The sequence below is a fragment of the Chinchilla lanigera genome, unplaced genomic scaffold, assembly GCF_000276665.1.
Source record: "Chinchilla lanigera isolate Chin_1 unplaced genomic scaffold, ChiLan1.0 scaffold00022, whole genome shotgun sequence".
In the NCBI taxonomy this organism is placed as follows: Eukaryota; Metazoa; Chordata; class Mammalia; order Rodentia; family Chinchillidae; genus Chinchilla; species Chinchilla lanigera.
This window is the reverse complement of record NW_004955423.1, coordinates 16,746,719-16,768,190: the sequence shown is the minus strand read 5'-3', so window position 1 is coordinate 16,768,190 and position 21,472 is coordinate 16,746,719. Positions and strand designations below refer to the sequence as shown.

General features: G+C 39.7%; 1 protein-coding gene across 4 annotated transcripts in view; it reads left to right on the top strand.

Moving 5' to 3' along the window:
- Positions 1 to 21,472, top strand: part of St6galnac3 (ST6 (alpha-N-acetyl-neuraminyl-2,3-beta-galactosyl-1,3)-N-acetylgalactosaminide alpha-2,6-sialyltransferase 3) — a 510,855-nt gene that overhangs the window by 147,973 nt on the left and 341,410 nt on the right. For 3 of the 4 annotated variants that reach the window (XM_013514532.1, XM_013514533.1, XM_013514534.1), the window contains exon 2: positions 14,010 to 14,150. The exons of the other annotated variant lie outside the window; for it this stretch is intronic. In XM_013514532.1, coding sequence (XP_013369986.1) covers positions 14,010 to 14,150 — 141 coding nt within the window. The remainder of the gene's footprint in view (positions 1 to 14,009; positions 14,151 to 21,472) is intronic. 4 annotated transcript variants of the gene reach the window in all.

Below are 21,472 nucleotides of genomic sequence, written 5' to 3'. Positions count from 1 at the left end.
GTTTGATATCAGGTATTGTTATGCCTCATCTTTGTTCTTGTTGCCCCAGATTGCTTTTGCTATTCTGGATCTTTTCTGGTTCCATATGAAGTTTAGGATTGGTTTTTCTAGATCTGGAAAGTATGCTGCAGGGTATTTTGATTGAGATTCCATTGAATCTATTTAACAGTTCTTGGGAGTATGGCCATTTGGACAATACTGATTCTGCCTAGCCAGGAACAGGGGACTTCTTTCAGTTTTCTGTTGTCCTCTTCATTCTCCTTTTTCAGAGTACTCTAGTTTTCTTTGTAGAGTCTTTTACTTCTTTGGTTAGGTTAATTCCTAAGTATTTCATTTTTCTTGAAAAGAAAAAAAATGGTAGCCTTTATATGGTATATTCCTACTGAGTAGATGAAATGTGGTAGTCTGAATTTAGATACTGTATAAGGGTCACACTGAGTTTCATAAGCTTTGGACACCAACAACAGAATTTTAACAGCACATTACATTTTTTGAAATGTTGCTTTACATGTTGACATGAAAACAGTTTGGAGGCACTGGATTGAATAAAATATATTGTTCAAATGAATACTTATTTTTAGTTTTAATATGACTACCAAAAAATTAAGATTTACATTTATAGCTCAGATTACATTTCTATCAGACAGCCCTGCTGTAAACATTAAAATATTACCATTTAGTGGAAGTAGACTTCCTCTAATGTCTTTGAATGTGGGATCTGGGTAGTGGAAATGGAAAAACAAGATTTCTTTACATGGCAGTGATGGCTTTTTACCTCTGAGGGCTGTTATCAGGACTGAAGATTCCCGATGTGCAGAGTCTGGAACAGAAAAATTGTTGGGCAAAGGACAGCCACTGTTATGGTAACACCCTTCCCTTTCATCCAGAAGCAGCTCCCACAGTCAGAGCCTCCACTGGCTTTGGATTTTCTCATTAAGGAAAACATTCTTTTGTTTCCCCATTTCAAAAACCCTTTCTCAAATGTATTTGCAGTATCAAAGCTGAGCCTGTTTCTGTTCTCCTTTACAGCCTTTTTAATGTCACTGTCTCCCTGAGCGTGCAGTGTTAACAGCTAACCTCTCTCTGCTTCTAATCTAAGGAAACCCAGAGCAATTAGTTTCTTTGGTATTAGGGAAATGGGTTTCAAGTCTAGCAGTTTCTACTTACAGACCTTTGCTTAGCTAATGCTTTTCTTTAATCAAATCACTGCCCCTTAGGTTCCAAAGGAGGGGAGAGGAACTAAAGGGGTATTATCTCAAATTGAGGAGTGTGTTATTTTTCTTTGTTTTTGGTTGAAGATCCATAATTTTGACCGCCTGCATAGAGCATGTGTTTTCCAATACTGCATTCTCAGAACCAAACATGTGTTTTTCTCTCTTCTCTTATTCTCTCCTCTTATCTTCTCGTATCACTTTCTCTTCCTCCTCCCTCTTTTCCATTCTCCTTCTACTCTCTTTCATTCCCTCTTCCCTTTTTATTTCTCCCTGCTTTTTCCTTTTTCTATCACAAAGACAAGGATGGAAACAAGGTAATGCATTAGGAGACTGAGCAACTGTTGCATTTGAGGACAGCTAGAAACTAGAAGTCACTAACAGAGTGGTCTTAAGTACTGACTTATTTCTCTTGACCTGGCTCTCAAGATACTTTTGAGACCAGTGTTCCCTCTTCCATCCTGGTAAGAGACCGTGTTCTCACATAAGGTGACCTGGAGAGAGAAGGACATGTATTCACAAGCTGCTTTCTTTCTGTTTAAGTAGGTTTGTTCAACTATAAGTCACTTAATGTAAAATCCACAAGTTTAAACAGACTGAGAAAGAAATTAAGGAGACCATACCTTTCACAATAACATCCAAGAAATTGAAATATTTAGGAATCAATCTAACAAAAGAAGTAAAAATCTATTCAATGAAAACTGCAGTACTCTGAAAAAAGAAATCAAAGAAGATTTCAGTAAATGGAAAAATATTCCTTGCTCATGGATAAGAAGAACCAACATTTTGAAAATGGCCATACTCCCAAAATTGTTGTACAGATTCAATGCAAGTCCCATTAAACTACCATTAGCCTACCTCACAGATCTAGAGAAAACATTCCTTAAATTCATCTGGAACCAGAAGAGACACAGAATAGCAAAAGCAATCCTGGGCAACAAGGACAAGTCGGGTGGAATCATAATCCCTGACCTGAAATTATACTGAAGCCACTGTAATAAAATCAACCTGGTACTGGCTAAAAAACAGACCTGAGGATGAGTGGAACAGACTGGAAGAAACAGCCACAACCACAAACTCACTCAGCCACCTAATCTTTGATAAAGGGGCCAAACAAACTCACTGGAAGAATGATAGCCTCTTTAATAAATGGTGCTGGAAAAATTGGCTTAATACCTGCCAAAGACTGAAAATAGACCCAAGCCTATCACCATGCACCAAACTCAAGTCAAAATGGATCACAGATCTCAATATAAAAACAGAAGCACTAAATCTTTTGGAAGAGAAAGTAGGTAAAAACCTTGAAGACTAGGGGTAAGCAGAGAGTTCATGAACAAAAAACAAACCAACACTTGAAAGAATCAACAACTGGGATCTCATCCTACTAAAAAGTTTCTGCACATATAAAGAAATCACCAGCAGAGTAAAAAGAAAACCCACAAACCAGGAAAAAATTTTAGCTGACTGTTCCTTGGACAAAGTACTTCTATCTAGAACATATAAAGAATTAAAAAATATCAGCCCCCCCCCAAATTCAAAGACCCAGTCTAAAAACGGGCATCTGAGATGAACACACACTCCTCAGATAAAGAAATACACATAGCAAATAAATACATGAGAAAATGTTCAACATCATTAGTCATTCAAGAAATGCAAATTAAAACAACATTGAGATTCCCTCTCACTCCAGTCAGAATGGCTATCATTAAGAAATTAGCCAATAACAAATGCTGCCAAGACTGTGGAGAAATAGGAACTCTTCTCCACTGCTGGTGGGAATGCAGACTGGTGAAACCACTGTGGAAATCAATTTGGAAATTCCTCAGCAAATTAGATCTAGAGGTCCCATTCAACCCAGCTATTCCCCTTCTGGGTATTTTCCCAGAAGATCTAAAAACGTCACGTCACAGTGATATGTGTGCACGTATGTTCATAGCAGTGCAGTTTGTAATTGCTAAATTGTGGAAGCAACCCAACCACTGAGAATTGGATTAAAAAAATTGTGGTACTTTTATATAATGGAATATTTCTCAGCTATAAAGAAAGATAAACTCAAGGCTTTTATAGGTAAATGGTCACAACTAGAGACCATACTCATAAGTTAAATAAATCAGACCTGCATGTGCAAGTACCGCATTGTCTCACTACTGTAAAACCTGAAAGAGTTAATAAAAACTCGGAGGTATGATAGACATTGTGAAACAAAAGGAAAACACTCAAGGGTAAAGGGCAACTGGGATGTGGGAAAAGAGAAGGGAAAGAAGGAGAAATTTTGTATGTATGTATATACAGGATAGTTAACACAGTTGAACTACTGTCTTCTATTTCTGTGCTGAAAGAAACAGTTAATGATTCCTTGATTGATCAATACTGCATGTCTCTGTTTGCTTTCCTGAGAAACCACTTTGAAAATATCAATATGTAATTGTCTTGGTTACTTTTCTCTCGTTGCTGGGACAAAATACCTGACGCCCAAAATGAAGGAAGGAAAGGTTTATTTCACTTACAGTTTGTGGAGGTTTCAGTCCATACTTGGCAGATTACAAGGCAGACTGGCACATGGCAGAGGGCTACAGCTCCTGGCACAGAACACAGCAAAGCAACAAACACACACACAAGGGTGGAGAAATGGCCAGAAGCACAAAAGCCGGGAAATGGCCCTAAGCAGTCTCTTGCTCTCCCTTACATATGCAAACTATCCACCCCAGGGCGGGTGTAGCTTTCACACCTATAAAGAATCAAACTCTAAAAGCCTACCCCATGGCCATATGAGGCTTTAGGGGGACACCCCCACACAAACCATAACAGTAATACAACAAGCATTGTTAATCTCCTACCATTTTGTTTGTAACTCTGTATTGTCTGTACTGTTCTTTTGCTATTTTGTAAATGGTTGTCTGTTAATGTTTTCCTTCTTCTATTTTTAAAATAAAAAAATAAAGTATGCCATTGAATGAGTTTTAGTATACTTAGTTGTACAACCATCTCTAATATATAAATTGTTGTATTTCTTCAACCCTCTTAAAATTAAGCACCTATTAGCAGTCATTTCCCATTCTCCCCAACACCTGGCAGCTAGTAATCTGCTTTGTGATTCTATGTATTTAACTATTCTGCACTTTTTCCATGCATGGAATCATACAAATTGTGTTCTTTTCTCATTATTTTCTTTTACATAGTATATTTTGAGATTTATTCATTTTGTAGTTTGTATCAGTACCTCATTATTGTATTGACAAATATATTCCATTTTATGAATTTGTCATCTTTGTTTATCCATTTGTCACTTGTATCACTTTTAGGAGGTTACTAATAATGTTGCTGTGGACATTTGTGTACTCTTTTGTGGGCATATATTTCTAGTTCTCTAAAGTGTCTACATAGGATTAGAGTGCTGAGTCATATGATAACTCTGTGTTTAATTGCCAAGTTGTTTTCAAAAGTGACTGAATTATTGGGCAGTTTTACCAGAAATGTATGAAGTGTACAGTGTCTCTGCATCCTTGTCAAAGCTTCGCATTATGCACCCTTTTAATTTTAGCTGGCCTAGTGGGTGTGAAATGGTATCTTGTGAGTTGGATCTCTATTTTTCTGTTGATCAGTGTGTTGGAGACCTTTTCATGAGTTTATTAGCCATTTTTATATTTTTAAAGGAAATGCCTGTTCAAATCTTTTGCTCATTTTTAAAAGTTGCGTTTGTTGTTGTTACTGAATTACAAGAGTACTCCGTGCCATCTGTATGCAAGTTTCTGGTCGTGTAAGACTGGCTGCCATTTCCTCCCGTCCTTTACGCTGTCCTTTCCCTTGCTTGATGGTACCTTCTGAGGCATGCCTTCTTTAATTTTGATGAAGCCTTTTGTTTGTCTTTTGCTTTCCTTTGGATGTCGCATCTAAGGACACCCAAATCATGGCCTAATTCAGAATCCTCTTATGTTTAATAATGGAGATGTACAGAAGATGGTGGTTTGTAATTTCTAACCAGCTTTTGTCATGTCTCAATGGATTCCAGACCAAGGTTTGGCTGTGCTATCAAAGAAGTGTGAAAATCTTATTTTCATAGCCGGCTGGTGGTGTGAGGATGGCACAGCTGCCAGGCATTTGGACACTGCAGCAATTGCTTTAATTGGACATTCCTCACCCCTCTCATCTCACTTGTTAATGGCTTTTTAAGTGCGATGCACCAGCCAAGTGAATTAGACTACTTGGCAAGTCAGTTCCTGCTCACTTGGAAGTGTTAATCCATGGAAAATAAGCAGAGGCCTTCAGCCAGGAGGAAACCTGAATTTCATTTGCAGAGGTGAGATAAAAAAGGGCTGTTTGTCTCTTCCCGGTGGCCCAGGTTCCAAGCGCGTGCTCATGGGCTATATGGACAGAGGTCTTCTTGTCTGAGTGCTCTGTCTGACTCTAACTCATTTATTTGTATTTTTATCCCTGCATTGCTAGAGAATGAACTCAGGGCCTCGTGCATGCGAGGCAATGGCTCTGTAGTGCATGCTTCTCCATTCCAACCTTCCGTTATTAGTGCTTGCTGCATGCTTCGAGGCACTCCAGGGAGGCCTGTCATGCCGCCTGCCTGAAGCCTTCTCCTCAATGGAAAGAACAGGAAATACATTTAGGAAATAATTAGAAATAACTTGCTAATAATGTAAGATCATTTCTACGCACTCCTCTGTTCGGAGTACCTTGCTGTCCACCACTCTACTCAGATTTTCTCACCCAGAATGACAGTCCTCCATAAACAGCGAGTTGCCTAATTTGATGTTTGCCCAAATCTGTGTTTATAGCCTTGATCTTTCTTCTGGACTCCACCCTGAATTTCCTCTGGCCTTGTCGTGTCTTTATATAGAAATTCTAGAAGCACATGTTTTACACATCGAAATTGAACTTCTTTTCTTCCTTCTTTCTCACTTCTTCCGGCCTCAGCAATCTATTCTCCTCCTCTGATCATGGCAAAACCACCCACCCCAGTTACAGATCCTCCCATGTCACCCTCACAGCAGTAGTTCTAGTTCCTGTGATTTCATTTCCATTCCTACTGCCTTACTTCAGACTGTGCCTCTTTCCTGAATATTATGAAATAAGGCTTCTTACTCATCCAATTTCTCCCTTGATCAATTGTCTGCATTTCTGCCAACATTTTAAAACACAAGACCCTCATCTGCTAGTCTTTGCTCAGAAGTCCTAGTTACTCTTCGGTATGGAGAGAGAGCTCTGATCTTTGTGGACCTCACGTAGACCTACTAACTTTTGACAGCACTACTCTTCCTTGTAGTTTTCTTACTTAACTCCTAACTCCTCATAGCACTCCCCTCATAGCATGGTCTGTGCATCCATGTCTTTGTCTATTTTCTTTCCTCTGCCAACAGTATCCTTTTTCTTCCATGTTTGGTAAGTTCCTGGGTCCAAAGTAAACTTGCGATAGCTTCCTTGAGATCCCCACATAGACTTCCATTATGTTTTGAGACTGTAGCTCAGTTTTTCTCCTGCTCCAATCCCTTACTCTTGCCTCCTACCTTGCATTTCCCCATTGCATGTTCTTCTTCCCTGTCTCAATCTCTTTCTGACTCAAATCTCTGCCCTGAAACACAGCTGTTCCCAGCTAGGAAGGGACTGTGTTGTATGAACACCTAGCTTTGTACCTCACTCGGAAGAGAGGTTCCATGAAGGGCCTAAGAAATAAACTTAATGAAAGAAATATAATTACTACTACTTTTCTCATTCACTGAGGGGCAACATATCCAAATTTCAAATGAGTTTACTTTATGGTATAAGTGATTTTCATGTAATAATTTATTGTTGTCAATGGTGCAGGGACTTTGGTGGGGACGGGAATCAGAAGAATGAAATGTGAGGAACTTAGCGCTGTTGGATTGCCATGGGGTGGCAGGGCTAAGCCTGGAGTGATCATCTGATCCTGTGTGTGGTGCCTGACAAGGTGGGTGGCATTGGGATGTGGTAGTTACATGGACACTGGCTTATAGGCCTCATTCAATGTGATCTGCTGAGGTTATCCAAACCTTAGCATCTGCTGCTGCGATGTAAACCCAACATTCCCTGGAGGATTTTATGGGAATAAACAGGGTAATGTGTTGTCTTTATTTAAGTCACTGCATGTGACAAGAATATGCTTATCAAATGGAAGCTACTTCCTGTGTATTTTTAAATATATATACCATATCTATACACATATATTAAAAATAAATATATAATATATGTATAAATAAATAATTTAGCTAGTTTGAAAAAAATACAGATTATTTCTAATATATCTAATCAGCTCCCTTGATGATGGTCTTTTTTCTTTCTCTTTGGGCCGGGGATCAGGCTTTTATTTCTGAATGCCACTATGGTAGTGCTGGGAAAGTTTTGTTATTACGGCCAGTGAATTGAAACTGCATGAAGTGAAATTCTTTCTTGAATTTATCCTTGGGGGTACTTAAATAGCAATGTCCAAGGCTGTAAACACAGCTGAGAAATGTTGTTACTGCTTTTAAGGATTTCTTTTCTGTAATATTAAGACATCTTGATTTAATTGGTAAGCTGTTCTGTGATAGTGTTCAATTCAAATGAGGTTTGTGGAGTGGAGAATCGTAAGGCAATCTCTCACGGAGCAAAGATTGTTTATGAAGTCTACCTTATTTCTGTGTGTCAGAAATTAAATCACTGTCTATTGTCATGAGCTGATCAGTTGGGTTCTCTTTTTGATGGTATAAACACTAGTGTGGGAGATAGAAAAAGTGAGGATATAAAATAGAATTTTACCACTTCTGCATTGTGATATGTACTTTATGGTACTGAAAGTGTTTTTCAGGTCCAGTACTGGAATATCAGTCAGTATTTTCATAGAAAACAAAAAATGTAGACATGTATATACACTATAAAAGAGTAGAAATCTGAAGGGATTATAGAGAAAAGTATGATTTTGTCTTTTAAAATGTCCCAGGATCCTTAGGATTCTGTCATTAGAATTATGTGCAACTTACACATGTTCTTGCATTAATTTTTATCTAGTGAATGAGGAACAAAGAACTTGCCCTATCTGAACAAAGAACTTACCTTGTCTGAGGAAAAAGTGGAAATAAGTGTTTGCTGAGTTTTCTGAAGTCCTAGACAAGAAAAAACTGTCATGACTGTCTTTGGTTTGCACAAAAATGGAGGAGCTCTTTTGAAATTCAAGTCTTTTATCATTAAAGCTTCACATGAACCTGAACTGGCGCAGAACCAAAGTTTTTTGAGATTCATTATGATCAGCATACTAGGTCTGGAAAATGTTGCGAAGCATCGGATTTCTTAGGGTATCCCAGAACATGGGTCGATTGTATGTTGTAGTCTGTCAAACTAGAGAATGCCTTTATACTGTTTCTTATGAGTTCATTTGGGTCATACCTGCTGAGGAAAAATTATTCATGCAATTACATTAACCCTGTTTACCTTTGTGCCGTAAAGCTAGCTATAAACTTGGCTGAACACAGTGTAAAGCAGGGGAACCAGGAGTCCTAAGCAGGCATCTTTTAGCACAGGTAACTGCTTTTGCAGAGCGCTCCGACTTCCTTAGTTTCCTATATTCTAAGCAGGTAACGTCTGTTGTTGGTACCATGAGTTCCCCGTGCACTGACTCACAGCTTCCGGTGGGATTCTGTGGAAGGAGAAAGTGTAAAGCACAGATCTTGGGATCATTTAAAGGGTTCTCAAAGCCCATCAAAGACCAGCCAGCAGTTAAGAGGGAGGTGATGGCAAATGAGGTGGAAGTCCTCTGTGGATGGAGTAATGGTCTGGGAAGGGCTGTAAGTTTAGATCCTCATTCCAATAATTTTCTCTATGACCTTAGCAAATGACTGTTTCTCTGCTATTGCAGATGGTTGGAATCATGAAAATGCTCCCACAATATCTTGAAGCCATAAAATGCTATAGAGATGCTAAATATATACCACCGAGCATGCGATTTTCCTGTGTTCTTAGGACACTTGCTGTTTCTAGACCTAAGTGGATCAGAGAATAGTGCTCTAATGCATGAAGATGAAAATGAGTGTTAAAACCGATGATGGTGTGTACAGCTGCAGTGAAAGAACCTGCCATGGAATTAGTGACTCACCCTCCATCAGGATTGCAAAGTCTCTCATGCCCTGTTTCTGATTTTTCTCCTCTGTTCAGTCGGTTGGAAGTCTCTTTTGTGATAGGAGAAAATGGTAATTATCTTCTTGTGTTGTTTCCATTTTGGTAAGCAGTGGGCAGAATTTATGCTGGGTGAAATTTCAAAGGCTATTTTTGTGGAAAATCATCCCCTCTTGACAATGGCAAAATGGCAGGGGAGAGAAAATAGCTGGCTTTTATTTTACCAGGTTCAGCCTTCTGCAAAGGCTAAATTCAAGGCCATCCTAGAGACCTTAGGAATCTAGTTATCACCACTCCCTGTCTATGAATTGCCGACCTAAAACTGTCCTGAATTTTACGTTAAGCTGACTTTGCCCTATAAGGTGTCAGAAGCAACATTTCAACACATCAAGTTTAAAGATATAGTTGGCTTTTATTAGAGGTTCGTGAATCCAGCAGCACCCTCTCTATGAAATGAAAAGGTGCTCCTCTGGGCTTCTGAAGGTAGTTTGAGCAAGAACAAGGAAATAGCACAGTACAAAAACAGGAGTGGGTAGCCTCATGTTACTGCAGACTGCTTTTCTGTGTAGGGGTCACTGTCACTGTGGCTCAGGTGGGAGAGGCCCCTTCTGACTGGCTGCTGTGAATCAGATTTTTTGAAAAGCTGACCTCTTTCTGTGTCATTGTGTGACAGCTACCATGAGTGACTCCATTCCGGTGAGGTCTGATCTGCTGGGGTCTAGTGTAAGAATTTGGTCCAAGACAATGGTTTCCCATGAATTTATGGAACAGATGCTGCCTACTCCTTGTGTTAATGTCATCACTCTGCCCCCATAATCCACACACTCATGTGCTGATGAGGAATGCAACGCATTCTGAATACAGGGTCAGTGTGAAGTTATAGTTAAACAATACATTTCGTAGAAAAAGCAGTGTACACTGAGGTCATCTGCATGTAAAATTTACATTATTTTCTCTTTTATGTTATCTGTGCTATAGTACTTTTTCACTGAGCGCATAAAAAAAGATTCAGCTGAAACCCTTGTTTGCCAAGACGGATAAAATGAGAGTGGGAATAAAATCTTGCAAAGGTTGTAGACTGGCCCCACAAGGCTAAATTTGGCCAGTATGGGTATTTTGTTCAGTTGGTCCAAATTTAAATTTCAGTGCATCTAAGAGGGCTTCAAATACAGTCTGCTACAGTCTCTCTCCCTTCTTAATGTCTTCTTTTCTGTTTCTGCTCACCCGGTCCTAGAGTGATACTAAGTGTATGAATCCCTGGTTTAAAGTTATGTTTTTACCTTAAAGCTGTAGATTTAATTTTTTTTTTCTAGGTAGGGCAAGAAAGAATTTTAATACCAGGAGAATAATTAGAAACTAAAAGAATAAAAGAAAAAAAGAACAAAAGCAAAAGGCAACATAAAGGGCAAGAAATAATAAAGAAGCTATCATAAAGCTCAAACATACTTTTGACTGTGAGAATTTCTGTAATGGAAGTGGGAAAACAAAATATTGTGATATCAGGCAATAGTAAAAATTAAAGAATTTTTTAAAATGTGGCCGATGGCCACACACATTAAAGTACACTTAGGTAAAGCTATAAAGGAGGAACCTGTCAAGCTGAGCAAAAATGAAACTATGTAATGCTTTAACAATAAAAATGAGGTACTTTAAACTAGTTTAAAAATATATTTCTACTCTGTGTATATTTGTCCTGTTTGACTTGTTATACCATGTATTAAATTACCTTTGTAATTTAACAAAGAAGAGAAAGAAGGTAATGGCCTTCCCTCCCCTCCTTTCCACTGTGTTGGAAGAGCCATTGTTACATAGATTGCAAATCTGGGCACTTTTCAAAATTGTAGTAATTTTAGAAGACAATCCTCGTGTAAAAGACCAGGTATGTGGAACATTCCTTGATCATAACAAAAAAGGTACCAAAACACAGAGACAGCAAGGGACCTCATTATGAGTGCAAAGAATAGTAATGGAAATAAAAGCAAATTACCGGAACAAGTGGCTTTCCAACAGGTAGGTGTATGATAAAGTGGTGTCCTACTGCTTCCGTGAGTTTAAATTGCATCAATCAAATACAAAATTCAAGTCAATTTCAAAAAAGGAAATTTGGAGGATGAGTAGACATGTTTAGTGTAGAAGTTTTTGTTTTCGTTTCTTTTAAAGTAAGATTTGTACTTTTCTTTTGATGTTTCCTATGAGTTTGTGGGATGGCAGCAGGTATCACCAAGAAATTGGTGTGTCTGGGATACTTAAAGTTCTGAGCACATAAAATTACTTGGAATTAAAAAAACATCTCCAGGAGACTTGAGAAAGCAAGGGCTGTATAAATTATAAACAGGATGCACGGAACAGTGTTTTCGCGGGAGTGGAAAAAAATATCCCTGTCACAAAAGTTAAAATCAGTGCAATCTGAGGCATTCACAGTCCTTTGAATATCTTGTCCATATTCAGGCCTGCTGATTATATTTCTAAAGAAACTTATAAAGCCAGATGTCTGCCTGGCAGTTGATTTTGATGAATCTCCAAATCTCAGCTCTGAGAAAATTTGACAGTTGTCAGAAAGCAGCTAGTTATTATGACTTAGCCAGGGTATTTTCTTATCTGTTGCAAGTATAGAACTATTGCAAGGAGGTATTGCATCATAATATCATATTTATAAAGATTTCAGGACATATAGTTTAATCCCTAGATTTTAAAAAGATGACAGTTCATTTTCTTGGATGTCAAAAGGTGCTTTAAGACATGTAGTACATGAATATGGTTTTATTATCACCAATCAAAATGCCTTGGTATTTCTTAATTTAAAGAAATTCATTACATGGGAATTATCTTGCCAGGAATTTGCATCATGGCATGGCTGTTGCTTATAATAGTGCTATCCCAAAGCTGAGTGTGCATTGAATTAATCTGTAGGGACTTGTGATATATATATGGTTTTTGGATACCTTCCTATGCCCTCTCCCTCAGCATTCTGATCCAGTAACTCTAGAGTCAAATCCAAGCATTTATGTTTTTAACAAGCATCATGGCCAATTCTAGGGTATAATCAAGTTCAAAAAGGACTGGTTTGGGCAGAATTGATTTATTTAAAAGAATTTTCAAGTAGCTTTACTTGTGCTCCTCAGTGACAGGAACTCCGCTTATTATGGTGTATTCCAGTAATCTCTCTACCATTTATTCTTTCATTGTCGCACTTTGGATGCTTCTTGCCCAGTCTCTGTCTTTTGGGCCTAGACCCACTGCTCATTAATGAGAGCTCATAGCTTCAAAAATGAGCTGAGATTCACAGCTCATACAAACCCAGGAAGAGTGAGAATTACTCTGCTGAATGGTATTAGGGAAAGAAAAGAGTGTGATAGAAGTCTAATGATGTTATTTTATTTTGTTCAGTGTCCTGATACTCTCAGTAGCTTTTCCTTTCACCAAGTGGAATATTATGCAGAAACTTGCTTCATAAAGCAGACGAGAGAGTGCAGAGCTACTCTGGCTAGCAGCCCTGCCCTGTTGGCCTTCTCTGACCCAGTTCCTGCTGTCTCCTGGCTCCTTTGCCTCATATGAACCTGAAAGTTGCTGTGACTTTTAATTAAGCTTTTGTGTCCCACATAAAAGCCATAAGCATATGGTAATGGCCTTGCATGTTTAAGTAGTGTGGGATAACTGGTATTTTCTCCACATAGTGTTGCTTCTTAATTTAAGCACTTCACATGCAATCCAAAGTGTTTTCATCATAAACTAATCTCCAGCTTTTATAGGGAAATTCAATTGGAAGAGAAGGTGTTAAGTTTAGTTTTTTGGAAGAAGATGTTCATTTGACAACTATTAAGAACTCTCTAGGAATGGCACATTTCAGTGTATAAAAGGCAGGAAGAACATAAATAGCCTTTTTACAGAATTGCCTAATCTTTAAATTATAAGACCAGACATTCTTATCAAATACTGCTTCTCCAGGTCTTGTTTCCTCAGCTCTTAAAAGAAATGGGAATTTTTGTCATGGATGAATTTAAATCTACCTGCTTCTTCCAGAGCCATCAGGGCTTCAGGTTTGGCTGGGGAATGAAATCAATTTTACTGTCACTTGAAAGCTCCCCTGGGATGAAGCAATATTGAAGGCAGTGTATCCTAGATTGTTGACTTTTTCAGAGGCTTGGAGTATGCTTGAAATGTAAATGATCTCTGACTTAATTAAACTTTATTTGAGTCCCTTAGTATAGACAAGGTGCTGGGGGAAGTCTGGTCTCACACGTGCGATGTGGATTCATTCCTCAAGGGGTCTGCACTTTAGCTAGGAAGAAGGGCCTGGGAAAAAGGAAAATGCAATGAGCTCAGATGAAGGACTCGGACTCTGTATAATAAAGAATACATCACGTAATTGAGGTCATTGAAATCACCGGGCTACACAGCAGATGCAGAAAACCCAGCAAGTCTTCTTGTATATGCTTGTGACCCTCAAACTTTACTTCCTTCAGATTTGTCTTGTAAAGTAAGGGCATCAAGAACTCTAAACTCTTTCAGATGTGGTGAGTGTCTTGTTTCTAGGAGAAGATTTATGTTCTCCCTGCCTTTTCAATCCTGTTTTCCTATCTTATGTGCTATAAACCAAACCTCATTCAGGAAAATAAAAGATGAGTGCGTATTCTAAAAGAGTATAGGATTATGACACACAGCTGAAATGGCCATGATTTCTTTCAGGAGATGAAAAAAGTAAACATGCGGGTGAGAAGCATGAGAATGAAATCCTCGAGGTTTTGCCACGTGCCTACAATGAAATCAAAGGCAGCTGCAGTGATGGAAATGTCTGATGACAGAAGAAACCAGCGCTTGATGCACTTGGTAGGGATAAAGGCTTTTGAGAGCTAAATGGGTGATATTATAGCAGTAGGAGTATGGGACTGAGGAGAGAGTGCCTGAATATCAATCCTGACTCCATCACAGACTGGCGAGGGTTACTTGACCCCTCTGTGTCCCTGTTTCATGTGACAGTACCACATGCATTGCTGGGTGAAATACTTAGCATAATTCCTGGTGCCTGGTCAGTGCTTCACAAATGTTCGCTGTTACCATCACTACCACCAGCATCGTCATCTTCTAATAAAAATTAAGCTTCTTGGGTAAGCCCATCATTTAATACCAATGCCTCCTCTTAACTGCTTTAAAAGCACCAGCACTTTGTAATCAGTGGGAGGAAAACTGCAAGGGAAATGGATGCGGTGACCTAAGTGGTATTGAAAATAATACCTCTGTCTATGAGAGGCTAGTGCTGAGTACATATACTGAGAGTTGAATTTAAGTGAATTTGGGGCAGTAGTGTTTTCTCTCTTAATGAGTTTGTATTTGTCTACTTTGGTTTCCACAGCAGCTAGGGTTGTCTCAAAATCTGGGAATCCCTTCCCAAATGTGAAATGATCTTCTTCCTTAGGTAGTCCGTCTAGAACCAGAGATAGCGCCTCAGAGGGTGTGCAGCCACTGGTCCCCATCTTCTTTCCCTCACTCTTGCTCTCTTTTTGTTTCTTTTTATGTTTATTCTCTCACTAAGTTAGAATAACTGGGCTGTGTCCCTCAAGCTAATTACCTCGTGTGCCTCAAGGCCGCAGCCACCTGTGGGTGATCCGTGATGGGACAAGCAGGAAGCTTTGGGGACCGTGCTTCACATTTGGAATAATGTGGGAGGGAAGCTGGATGGGTTGAGAACACCATGTGGCTGCCTCATCAGAAAACATTGAAAGGGAAGGATGTTGGAATAGAAAATCAAATGTCATTTATTCATCAGCCCACACTTTCACAAGTACCTTCCTGGAAGCCAGAGCATATTCTTTGTGGTGGTGGCCTTTTAAATGTCACACTGCAGAAGGGTTTCTGTTTTTAGTAAAGGCTGATCTCTAAGGCAATTAGGTAATAGTTAAAGCAATAGCCACCACTTATTGAGCACTTGCTGTGTGCTGGCACTGTGCTCAGCACTTTCTTTACACTATTTTGTTCGATCTGGACAATGTCTCTGGTGCGATACGGCATAATTATCAGTATTTGGTAGTCAGGGAAACTGGGGGTTAGAGATGGATACGTTGCCCAGGGTCACGGGCAGAGTCGCTGAGGTGTGATATAAACCTGGACCTGTCTGAGGTCACGCTGTGCTCAGAGCTGCTTAGCTGTACTTCTGCACATGTCATGGGGTACAGTTTCCGCTGAAGGATGCTTCAGTGTGAATGTAAATCAGGTTCAGACCTAAAGATAATTAGGTGCAGACCCAGGTTACATTTAATATATTCACCTCTTTCTTATTCCTTCTCAGGATTCCTTAAACATTTTTCCTTTTAAAGAAAGCATTGTTTTTTTTTTTTTTGGTTTTTCTCCGGTACCAGGAACCGAACTCACGACCTTGCACTTGCCAGGCAGGCGCTTAAATCCCCAGCCCCTTTTTCTTTTTTTTAACTTAACCATATACCAGGGACAATCAACCAGGTTAATTCATATGTAGCTCCTAAAAACTTTTTAAAAGTTCTTTTTTTTTAAATTGATGTGTAAAAATTGTAAATATTTATGTGTGCAACACAATGCTTTGGTACTTAAATACTTAATAGAATGACTAAATCAAGCTAATTAACATATGTATTATCTTGCATATTTTTTAGGGAAAATGCTTACTATCTAATCATTTTCGATTTGTAAGTACAATATGTACATGTTTCATAACATCATGACCTATTGTCTCCGTGGTGTACAGAGGATCTCTTGAATGTGTCCGTCTTGTCTAGCTGAAATTTTCTGTCCTTGGTCAAAATGTTTGACATGTATGTCTATCTCTCTGTCTGTCTGTTTGTTTTCTTGATGCTGGAGATTGGATCACCAGGGCCTTGCATATGCTAGAGAAGTGCTCTGCTACTAAACTATGTCCCCGCCCAATGTATCTGTCTTTTTAATGGCTACATAATGTGATTTGGTTACATAATTGATCCAACCATTCTTATGTTGATTCAAATGTTTCATAATTTAGTCAATTGTGCTTTTATCGATTGGCATTGGTTCTATTCCTCTGGAAAGGAATACAGCATGTAATACGGAAGCTCTAGGCAAATGACAAACACCTCATACTCTAAACAACAGATACCTTTGGCAAAAGAATTGGTTTAGTTTCTCAGCTCCAGTGTTTCATGCTTTGAGTACATTTTGGTCCTCTGAACACCATGTTTCTGTCATGTTCAACCCTGACAGTTGACGTATTCTTTTAAAGTTGATGTGTTGGAACCTGTAATTCCCTGACACGGGGTCACCCTCCTTGTGACTCCAGAAGTACTCTTTCTTTCACCTTTCATCTGTGATTTAGCTTTTGTGCCTTAGTGGCATCCTATAATGAATGGCATTTGGTCAAGCAGAGTAGGAAGAGGTTTGAACTAAAACAACTTAGAGACACTGGATGGATGAATCATATTAAAGATAACTGCTGCAATCAAGGTAGCTGAAGCAGAGAGATAAGAGGAGTTGCCGGAAGTTCTGTCAGTTGGATAAAACACCACTGTTATTTTGCATAATATACAGAAACTATTGTGTACTCATACAGCTGGAAGGAGCCACAGGAGTTTCCTCCATTGCCCTCGTTTTACAGATGAGGAAACCTCTTAGCAAATCTGTGACAGTCTGAAATTCTATTACCCAGAACAAACAGGGAAGGTATCAGGAAGGGGTTGGAGTTAGCTCTAGGCGGCCACATCTGCATAATAGTAGGAGCTTCAATTTTTCTGCATACTGTGCTGGGTTCATTTATAGTCATGAACCTATCTATCTCACTATATTATAGTCGTCAAATTAGTTTCAATAACTATAAGGTGTTATTAGCTTAAACCTTTACGAGTCACAAAAATACTTTGGTTCACCAAGCACACCTAGCACGTGCATTTAAGGAGATTCTTCACTGAATAGTAATTGTAGTAACTACTGTCTTGCTCCTGGTAATATCTTCTATAAAAATAACTTGTGCTTCGAATGACTTTCTGTGAGTTGTTCAAAGTACTTTGCAGGAATCACTTACTTAAATCTAACTTTTGAGATGGCATCTGAAGTAGTGGGGACTCCTAAGTGCCGGGAGCTCCTAGAATCCAAACCCACACCTGATTTTCTTCAGACATGATCCTTGTTCATCACATTAGAATAACATCTTAGTTGGTCAAAGTTCTTTCATGTTTGCTGATGTATTGCTTCTTGGCCTTTTGGTTAAGGTCAAGTGTATGTTTTCTGATGTAACAGAGCATCATTAAACTCCTCCAAAATACCTGCAGATATTGTGACAGGTGATAAAACAAGATGGGGAAATCCTTTTTGTCCCTAAAAACACCAAACATTAGTGATGGAGCCATACCCAAGACTCTTGACAGTAACTCCGTGCTTTTGTACTAGGTACCTCACTGACAAATGCACTTTCCTTGAGAATGCAGTGGTGCTTTTAAGGAATAAGTTGTATCTCTCTTTTTATGACACCTAACTTACCTATTCCTTCTTATATGAAGCCAGGTAACTCCCAGGAGCATCAAGACACCACGCACATAGCCAGTGATAAAAACCAGTACCATTTTGTTCCAAGATTTCTTACGATACAGGTGGAATTTGACAGCAGCAACAGCTTTGATGGAAAAGAAGCTATTTTGATTGAAACCACAGTAATGGAAAATGGGCACGGTAGTTTGCAAGTCATACTGCGTGTGTGTGTGTGTGTATGTGTGTTGTCACAGTTCAGTATTTTAAGGCCAGCTGTGCCTGTGTCTGCCATCCAGGTTACCTGTAGGCAGAGGTTATGTGTGGCAGTGCCACTTGTGAAGTGTCTTGTCTCAAGTGTATTATGGGGTAATAGCTCCACAGTACGAACCCCTCTAAACCAAGATGACAAAATTCAGGTGTAACTGTTCACTTCAGTGCACTGACATGCTTGTGTGCATCCGTGTTGCCACTTTCCTTCTGCTGCATGTTTCTGCCTCACCTCTGCTCCTTGTACTGATAGGTGGGAATAGCTGCATCCGCCAAGTGGAGCCAGATTTCCTCTCAAGCATCAAAATTTAAATGAAGTAAGATGGAAATTGAGACAGCTCTACTGGGAGCTCTCACTGAACTCATTGTGCAGGAGCAGTGGTTTGAGAGTTAAGTACCTGGGATGAATCCCAGCTTGGTGGCCTTCTTGGAGGTGTGACCTCTGTTTATGACAGTTTCCTTTACTACAAAATGAGAAGGCTAATACATGCCTCTGAGGGTAATTGTAAGGATTAAATCAGACTGTGTTTGAACTCTCAAGCTTATAGATAGGATGTAGTATTTCTCAATAAAAGTAAGTCTGTGCTTCTCAGGTTGTCCTGTGTATAATATCACTTATGTTGCTTGCAAGAACTTCTGATCCCCTTACTCATGGACTTTGATGAAGTAGTTCTGGTTGGGCCCCAGGAATCTGCAGTCTTAAGCAAATGGGCTGTTTAATGAGCTCTTTATATCTGTCAGCACTTTTGCCAAAGGGAAGAGGCACAAAAGTTGGGGAGAGGGGACCAGCTGGAGAGAGAAGGGGAGGGGGCAAAAAAGAATTAAGCCATGCTATGTACATGTACCAACTCATCACAATGAATGTAATCATTGTGTACCACAACATGTATTGGTAAAAAATAAAAATACTAAACTTTTATGGATTATGATCAAATTCCATATAATTTCCCAAGGGTGAAGTTTTGACAATCTGAGGTCACTTGACCCACTGGAAATATCTTATAGCAGAAATGATGATGCTGTGGAATCCACTTATTTATTCCCTATGTGTTCGCCTATGCTTTCTCTCGGGCAACCTGACTCATAACTGTGGGGGACACAATGATAAGCAAAGCAGGCAAGAAGGTAGAGGACCGTACAAGTAATTCCTTTCTTGGGAGCCTTGGGCTTTATTTCCCAAGACATGTAATCTTCTGCAGCTTAAGGATGAGTCTGTCAAGTATGACTGTAAGACTTTCAAGTCCCCACTTTCATGACTTTTACCCTTGCTCCAGAAAGATGGTGAGTGTCAAAGGAAGTTGTTTCAAAGGAGGAAAAGCCCGAAGCCTCTGCTTTTGGGGAACCTGTCTCATTCCAGATGAGCTTGTCTGTATCATCAGATGTGGAGCATTGACTCCTGAGATATTAGATGGGGTTGGCTGCCTATGAAGCTGAGGTCCTAGAGGATGAGCTTGGTCTCTAGAAATGAAAGAGTAGCAGATGGTCTCCATACATCTGACAACTGGTTCAGGAGACGCTCTCTACAGTTCTCTTCCATCTGTGCTATCCTGATTCTACACACCCATGAAGTTTGCTGATGCCATCCCCTCTGTGAGCATACTAGACACTAACTGTTCCTGCTTATCCTACCCAGGGCACAGGTAATCTAGAAAGTTGGGAAGTAACTGGCCTCTCCTCTCATTGTTTACCTCTCCAATCAAGTGTTTGGTCTGTGACCAACCATAATTTCAGACTCAGCTGCTGTGTAGAATCAAGCGATCCAAGAAATCCAAGCCATCCAAGAAAACATAGTCTTTGTCTGGTGGCCCATGTCAGGCTATACTCAGGTCTTGTTGAGGGGCAGCATGGTGAATGGTGAGCCAACTGCGCTGAAAGCTAGCAACACAACATGAAGTTCTATGTTCCAGGCTTGTTCAGCATTGGCTGAAGTCAGGAAAATCCTGACTCTCCTTCCAGCTGAGTCAGTCAGGAAAATTCTGACTCTCCTTCCAGCCCAGTACAGCTGTGCAACATGGCAACTACTGGGACCTGGGTCCCTGCACCTTCGTTCCTCAGTTGTCTTCCCCAGATTAGGGACCTCCAGGTCCACCTTCTCACCCCTCTTCCTTTGCTTGCCTTATCCTTCTGTGTGGACATGGCTGTTGGTAAACTTCACTGATGATCTGGCTGGCTCACCTCCTCTGTCAGCTCCCTTCTCATTTTGCCTGAGCTCTGCCCAAACTCTGATGAAGCAGAGCTGCCTCACTTCTGCACTTTCCTCTCTCCTTCTCTGTGCCTGAGACAGCCACCTGCAAGCAGCCTTGTTGTATTTTTACCCTCTGGTCTTCAGGGCCCAAATGAAAGTAAAATGCAGGTTTTTGAAGGAAAATGTGTCAGTATATACTGAGGCTGAATAAGACTCTGATCTTTGTAATCTTTGCTTTTGAAAAAGATACGTACGTTCTGAAGAACATTAGCACCCTGTAAAACTGTTAATGGTCAGTAGCCCAAGAAATGCCTTTGTTCTAACTATGTATAATATGCAAATGAAATGAATTCATGGCAACTGAGACCACAGCTTTAAAGTCAGTTCTTTGTGAATCAAAAGTGGCCAATATTCTGTAAATCCTCCCTAGGTAGGATTTTATACAGAAATACTGGCTGACTCTCTAATGACTGTGACTGCTTTGATATAAGGATGTAGTCAATATCTCATGAAAAAAGATTTCAACTTTACTTGTGCAATATGGAAGAGAAGAGGAAGTACGTGATGTTCTCACGTCCTACTGATTCAGCCACCAACTGCTTTGTAATTTTTTAATTGATTGGTCCGGAAGAGTCTATTCCCTGTAGAACTCACAGATCTCCATTTTTGTAGGGAAGAGAATTGTAGTCCTGTCCCTATGGCTGTTTGAACTGCCATTATTGATGTGATAAGCTCTTTGTTCCTCATTTTGATACAGATAAGATATTGAACTGAAGAAAATGCGTGAAATATATCTTTCTCCACTAATAAACCAAGAAGTGGCAGCAGTGCTGTTTGTTAATTCAAGATTTGTTTTGCTTGGCCAAATGGATTCACCGTTAATTTCACTCAGGCCACACAAAACTCTATATCAGTGACATGCAGAAATAGAAGAAGGGCTGTCAAGTAGTTGTTAGAATTTGTCTTGATGATGCTTGATGCAGATTTAAAAGAGGAAAAGCAAAAGCAATCTATTGTGCTGGGTGCTGTAGCCAGGAGAACAGACTGCTGCTGTGAGCGGGACCCTTTCCTTCCGCAGCTCTGTCTGATAACAGAAAGCCAGCCTTTCCCTTCAGTACCCACATGAAACAAGTAGGGTCCGCCATGCATGAATGATCTTCATTTGAAGAGAGAAAAAGAAATTGGATCCCTAAGTCTCAAAGCCGAGGTCTTTATGCACTACGCTCCAAGAGGCATT